This window comes from Nicotiana sylvestris, chromosome 2 (assembly GCF_000393655.2).
Source record: "Nicotiana sylvestris chromosome 2, ASM39365v2, whole genome shotgun sequence".
Lineage (NCBI taxonomy): Eukaryota > Viridiplantae > Streptophyta > Magnoliopsida > Solanales > Solanaceae > Nicotiana > Nicotiana sylvestris.
This window is the reverse complement of record NC_091058.1, coordinates 46,816,859-46,824,167: the sequence shown is the minus strand read 5'-3', so window position 1 is coordinate 46,824,167 and position 7,309 is coordinate 46,816,859. Positions and strand designations below refer to the sequence as shown.

Below are 7,309 nucleotides of genomic sequence, written 5' to 3'. Positions count from 1 at the left end.
TTTATGTATTAACATTTTTTGGGTATTTATGAATTTAATGAAACATTTTTATGATTTCTTGAATCAGTAACATAATAATGATGTTGGCATCGCATACAAAAAAAGGATGTTTAATATTAGTAGTATAATTGTAAATCTGGATATAAATTTAGTTGCTATTATAATAGCTATTAAAAACTAAAGTTTATCAATAATAAATAGATATTTACCGAACATATATAAATATTGTTAAAGCAGAATAAAAGGCTAATCAATGGGCAATTTTAGTGGTTATTGTAATTGCCAGTAACTAAATGTCACTAAAAACTTCATTTTTAGCGGCAATTCTTGGGACCTTTACCAGCACTTGATACAAATGCCGCTAAATCATTTAGCGACGCTGGATACAATGGCAAATAATTAATTGCCGGTAAAAGTTTTTGCGGCAATAGCTATTGCCGCTAAAATGAATATTTATTGCCATTAAAGGCCTTTTTTCTTGTAGTTTAATAGAGAAAAGAGAGAGTATCAAATAGCATGCAAAAAGGGTCAAATAAAAAACCTTATAGAGTTTAGCAGGAAGTCAGAATCATATAAAGAAATAAAAGATTTTGAAATTCAGTCGAGCAACAGGTGAAGCAACTTCAGAAACTTGACTAGGTTCAAAGGAATTAGGGTTTTGAAACCCATCTAATTCAGAGTATGACGAACGAGTAAATAACATAGCAAATAGTCTCAGGACTCGAATGAACCCAAAATTTTAGGGTTTTCACCATCACTCGAGTATAGAGATGAAAACAAGTAAATCAGGCAAAAATATCCACAAAATAAAATCAGAAAACTCAAGAAGGAACTAAGACTTTTAATCATGCACACTCTAGTAGAAGAACAACATAAAGAAACACAGTAGAACATGCTAAAAAACAGAGAAAGCTTCTAAACAACTTAACCAAACCCTAAATCGGAAAAGATAAAGGTTCCAAAGGTAAAGTTTCGAAAGAAACTTTGAGAAAACGTTTAGAAGTTTAGAGTAAACATAGATCTACAACGGATCTATAAGAATCGGAAGAACCTCGAAGATTAGGGTTTCAGAAGAACCCAAATGGTGAGAAAGGCTTGGAAAGTCATTGACCTAAGCAAGAGAAGTCAAGATCAGGCTCGAATAGCCATGGCTGGCCGGAGCAAGGTCGGAGACAGCCATAGAACTGAAATCAACCCAGGTCTGGACCAAAACTTCTTCAAGGTCTGGCCTTGAAAACATGATAATCAGGCAAGTAAAAGCTATAGGAGGTAGATACAGGCCTTTAATGGCTTTGGAAGCCATTGATTTAGGCGATTTTAGGGTGGTGGTTGAAGGTGGCGGCTAGGGTTTCAGAGGGAGTTTGAGAGAGAATTAGGAGAGAAGGGGGGTTCGAAGGCGGCTACAGATGAGAAAATGACTAGGGTTTGGGGGTAATGGGGAATTAAAAAGGAAAGGTTAAATGGTGGTCGTTGATCATTTTGATCAACGGCCTGGATTGAATGGGGATCCGGGTGGGTTGTTTAAAAAGGGTCGTGGGTCGAGTAGGTTATGAGTTGGGTCAGGGTAATTGGGCCTCAGGTTGGGTTTAATTGGGGTGCCAAATCCGGCCAAAATTGAAATGAAAATGGGCTAACATTTAAATAGCCACTTTTCCCTTATTTACTTTATAAAAATAGTAAAAATAATTTCTGAAAATAAATTAAAAGTATTAAGATGATTAAAAAAACATAATTATTAAATTAAAATATTGGCCCTAATATTTTTATGGACATAAACGTCAATGGGGCTAATATTATAATTATATGCAATTTAGCTTTAACAAATACTAAATAAATTTGTAAAAATATGCAAAAATTATATTAGCTATATTTTAGTATAAATATGCTAATCCAATAAATGAATCATCAAAAATGATAATTTGGGGAATAAGTATTGGATTTTTCTTGGTAAAAATAGGTAATAAATCAATTTTAAAATATCTAAAATTAAGGAAAAATAATAAAACGTTTGAATATGCTTACATATGCATATACATGCTATTTTGAAGGTATTTGGAATATGAAAAATATATAGGAAAAAATTGGGTATCAACAAATGTCCCTCTTTACTCGGGAAGGACAAGGGTTGTCGGGTAAAGATATGATGGCCAATTTTGATCGAACGAAATGGTTTGAGGAGACTTAGGCCGTGCTCTGGTTTATGGGCTACCTATATATACCTGGTCCTACAGGAATTAGGCCATATGTAGTTCAGGATCCATCGGCGGAGTATGCCGATGGAGACTTTCAAGAACGAACGCAGTATTTAGGACGGGGCGAATGGTTAAAGTCTGATAGTGCTGCAGGAACTGGGGCGGAATCACTCCTGCCGAGATAGCTGTTACTCACTGGTTCACTTGAAAATAAGTAACGCAAGAATATATTGTGCGTAAATTTAAACATGATGCGAATTCCCGTCGGACCATGAATGTTTGTCTTCGGACGGTTAGGATGACGTCCTTAGACCATGATATCCTGGGCCATGAAGCGTGTAATAAAGGATTCGCAGGCCATGAAATGATTCTCTCAGGCTATGAGAATGATGTCTCCGAACTATGATGCCTTTGAATAATGATATGAAAAAGATTAAAAAGGGGGGTCCTCAGGCTATGGCATGGTGTTCTCGGGCTATGAAAATGGTGTCTCCGAAAAATGATGTCTTTGGACAGTTTGGCGATCTTTCAGCCTATGAGATGTAGAGTTTGGCGATCTTTCAGCCTATGCAATACAGAATGTGGCAATCTTTCAGCCATACAAATGTAAAGGTGGCGATCTTTCAGCTATGCAAATGTAGAGGCGCGATCTCTCAGCCATGCAAATGCGGTATGGAGGTAGAGCTTAACCTCAGAAGGTAGAATGGTAGCCTTATGCGATGCAAGAATACAGATGGAGGTAGAGCTTAACCTTGGAAGGCAAAATGGTAGCCTTATGCAATGCAAGAATGCAGATGGAGGTAGAGCTTAACCTCGAAAGGAGAATGGTAACCTTATGTAATGCAGGAGTGCAGATGGAGGTAGGGCTTAACCTCGGAAGGAAGAATGGTAGCCTTATGCAATGCAAGAATGCATATGGAGGTGGAGCTTAACCTCGGAAGGCAGAATGGTAGCCTTATGCAATGCAGAAGTGCAGACGGAGACAGAGCTTAACCTCGGAAGGCAGAATGGTAGCCTTATACAATGTAGAAATACAGATGGAGACAGAGCTTAGTCTTGGAAGGCAGAATGGTAGCCTTATGAAAAAAGTAAAAATAGCAAATGGTAATAAAGCTTTCTTAGCTGATAGCAGATTGCGATATTGTGACTGCTGGGGATATCGTGACATATGGAATGCCACTGGTGTGTGTGGATAGTAGCTGTGAGTAAATGCAACGGTTCTAAGAGTTGTATTCCTGAACAATATGAGGGTATAGTATATTTGATAATTTTGCAACTTAAGTGCCTGCATCCAAAGAAATATCGTGAGTTTTATAGAGGAGGAAGGTTAGTTCGTATCCCCGCTGGCTTTGCTTGACCGACTCGGCTTTGATCTGGCGATACTGTATATATTACTGGGGTAGCATCGCTAAACAAGGCAATTTTAGTAATAAACATATATGATTTAGTAAAAGCATAACATAAGAACATAATTAAGAATAGTTTTCTTTAGATGAACCGACGACTGTGACGTGGTTCAGGACATTGCAACCCTTTGTTGCTACGGAATTTTGAGGGTCCTCCTCAAAATTCTGCCCCAGTTTACTGGGTTGCTGCTTCTGACTACTGTCAGCGATAATTGGCTGAAATCAACTTCGGAATTTTGAGGGTCCTCCTCAAAATTCTGCCCCAGTTTCCAATCGCAGGGGGAAATGAATTTTTTTTTGAATTGTGACCCAACCCATAGGGCTACCTACGTATACCCTCTTAAACGGGAATCAGTTCAGGCGTAGTTCAATTTACATCATATAGGAAAGCATAAGATTTCACATAGTTACGCTTGACTGCATCTGAATTGATCAGCTTTGGCCAGACTTCTCCGTCCATTTCTGCCTTTATGAGAGCTCCTCCTGTCAGGACCCGGTGAACCATGTATGGACCCTACTAGTTGGGAGAGAACTTCCCTTTTGCTTCATCTTGATGCGGGAAAATCTTCTTTAACACTAGTTGCTCCGGTGTGAACTATCTCGGTTGACTCTTTTGTTGAAGGCTCTGGACATCCTGTTTTGATAAAGTTGACCATGACAAACTGCATATATTCTTTTCCCGTTTATAAGGGATAGTTTCTCATAACAACTTTTCACCCACCCTGCGTCGTCGAGCTCAGCTTCCTGTATGATCCTTAGGGAAGGAATTTCTACTTCGGCGGGAATGACGGCTTCTATACCATAAACAAGCATATAGGGGGTTGCCTCAGTTGATGTGCGAACTATGGTGTGATACCCCAATAGAGCAAATGATAGCTTCTCGTGCCACTGCTTATGCTTCTCTATCAATTTTCTTAGTATCTTCTTGATATTCTTGTTGGGCGCCTCTACAGCTCCATTCATCTGTGGCCTATAGGCTGTGGAATTCTTGTGTTTGATTTTGAAGGTTTCACACATAGCTTTCATCAAGTCACTGTTGAGGTTGGAGCCATTATCAGTGATGATTGACTCTGGAATTTTGAATCGACAAACAATGCAGTCGCGGACAAAGTCTGCCATGACTTTCTTATTCACTACTCTGTAAGATGCTGCTTCGACCCATTTGGTGAAATAGTCGATGGCTACTAGGATGAACTTGTGTCCTTTGGAAGTAGTGGGCTCGATTGGTCCAATAACATCCATTCCCCAAGCAGCGAATGGCCATGGCGAGCTTGTTGCATTAAGCTCATTCGGAGGTACCTTTATCATGTCTGCATGTATCTGGCAGTGGTGGCATTTCCGAACATATTGGATGCAGTCCATCTCCATAGTCATCAAAAAGTAACCAGCTCGGAGTATCTTCTTTGCTAAGACAAAATTGTTCATGTGTTGACCGCAGGTCCCATCGTGAATTTCCTCTAGTAGCCTGGATGCTTCTTTTGCATTGACATACCTTAGTAACCCCAAATCAGGAGTCCTCCTATGCAGGATTCCTCCCCTATGAAAGAAGTTGTTGGACAACCGCCGAAGTATGCATTTCTGAGTAGGATTTGAAAGTTCTGGGTATTTGCGTTTTGCCAAATATTCCTTAATATCATGAAACCAGGGCTTTCCGTCTGCTTCTTCTTCGACATGGGCACAATAAGCTAGTTGATCATGGATCTTTATTGGAATGGGATCAATGAAGTTTTTGCCTGGATGTTGTATCATAGATGATAGGGTGGCCAATGCATCGGCGAACTCATTCTGGACTCTGGGAACATGTTGGAGTTCCGTCTTTGTGAACCTCTTTCTCAATTCCTATACATGATGCAAATACGAGAGTATCTTGGAGTTCTTGGTTTCCCACTCTTCTCGAACCTGATGTATAAGCAAGTCTGAATCTCCAATTACTAGCAATTATTGAATGTTCATGTTGATGTCCACCTTGAGCCCTAAGATGCAAGCTTCGTATTCGGCCATGTTGTTGGTGCACGGAAATCTGAGTTTGGCAGACACCAGGTAATATTGACCGATTTCCGATACTAGGACTGCTCTTATGCCAACTCCTTTGAAATTTGTTGCTCCATCAAAAAACATTCTCCAACCATCATAGGATTTTGCAATGTCTTCTCCTATGACTGATACCTCTTTGTCAGGAAAATTCATTTTTAGGGGTGCGTACTCTCCGTCCACAGGATTTTTAGCAAGGTGATCTGCTAGTGCCTGTCCCTTGATTGCCTTCTGAGTCACGTAGACAATGTCAAATTCACTAAAATGGATTTGCCATTTGGCTAGCTTGCCAGTGGGCATGGGCTTCTGAAAGATGTACTTCAAAGGATCCATCCTTTATAAGAGATATGTAGTGTAAGCACAGAAGTAGTGCCTCAACTTCTGAGCTACCCAAGTCAAAGCATAATAGGTGCGCTCTAAAAGAGAATATCGGGCATCTTATGGGGTGAACTTCTTGCTGAGATAATAGATGGCCTGCTCCCTCCTCCCCGTCTCATCATGCTACCCCAGAAGGCAACTGAAAGCTCCATCTAATACTGCAAGATAGAGTAATAGAGGTCTTCCTAGCTCGGGCGGGACCAAAACCGGTGGTGTTGACAGGTACTCCTTGATTTTGTCAAAAGCTTTTTGGAAATCATCAGTCCTTTTGGTAGCGGCATCTTTCTTTAACATCTTAAAGATTGGCTCACAGACAACTGTAGACTGTGTTATGAACCGGCTGATGTAATTGAGTTTCTCCAAGAAACTCATCATGTCCTTCTTGTTCTTTGACGATGGCAATTCTTGAATAGCTTTGACCTTTGATGAATCTAGTTCTATTCCTCGGCGACTCACAATAAACCCAAGTAGTTTTCCGACAGGAAACCCAAATGCACATTTTGCGGGATTCAGTTTCAGGTTGTACCTTCGCAGTCTGTTGAAAAACTTCCTCAAATCTTCCATGTGATCAGTGGCTTTCTGGGACTTGATAATAACATCATCTACGTACACCTCTATCTCCTTGTGTATCATATCATGGAAATAGTAGTCATGGCCCTCATGGAGGTTGCCCCCGCATTCTTTAACCCAAATGGCATCTTCTTGTAACAGTACATTCCCCACGGCGTAATGAAAGCCATTTTCTCAGCATCTTCTTCATCCATCCAGATCTGATGATACCCAGCAAAACAATCTACAAATGATTACAACTCATGTTTGGCGCAATTGTCAATCAGGATGTGTATGTTTGGCAAGGGGAAGTCGTCTTTCGGACTGGCCTGGTTGAGATCCCGATAGTCGACACAGACTCTGACCTTCCCATCCTTCTTTGGTATTGGCACGATGTTGGCTAACCATTTCGGGTATTCTACTACCCTGGGAACCTTAATTTTGACCTGCTTAGTGACCTCTTCATTGATTTTCAGACTCATATCAGGCTTGAATTTCCTGAGTTTTTGCTTTATCGGCGGACATGTTGGATCAGTTGGCAGTTTGTGAGCCACAATAGACGTACTTAGACCAGTCATGTCATCATACAACCAGGCGAATATGTCCTCATATTCCCTTATAAATTCCGTGTATTCCTTTTTTCTGACGGTGATAAGTGGACGTTGATTCGTGTTTCTTTGACGTTTTCCACATCTCCCAAGTTAACAACTTTTGTTTCGGCCAGGTTAGACTTAGGCCTGCTCTTAAAGCTCT

General features: G+C 40.3%; 1 protein-coding gene across 1 annotated transcript; it reads right to left on the bottom strand.

The window, feature by feature from the left end:
- Positions 1–5,536: 5,536 nt before the first annotated feature.
- On the bottom strand, positions 5,537–6,382 carry LOC138884880 (uncharacterized). The gene is made up of 2 exons (XM_070165742.1): positions 6,135–6,382; positions 5,537–5,963 (listed from the first exon to the last, which is right to left on the bottom strand). Exons 1-2 carry the CDS (start codon positions 6,380–6,382, stop codon positions 5,537–5,539), a joined length of 675 nt encoding a protein of 224 aa, XP_070021843.1.
- Positions 6,383–7,309: the final 927 nt, after the last annotated feature.

Excerpts from the sequence above, each read along its gene's own strand:
- LOC138884880 (XM_070165742.1), bottom strand. The coding sequence starts at position 6,382 with ATGATGAGTTTCTTGGAGAAACTCAATTACATCAGCCGGTTCATAACA. Across the intron at positions 5,964-6,134 it reads GCTTTCAGTTGCCTTCTGGG|GATGGATCCTTTGAAGTACA; the intron begins GTAGCATGATGA and ends TCTCTTATAAAG.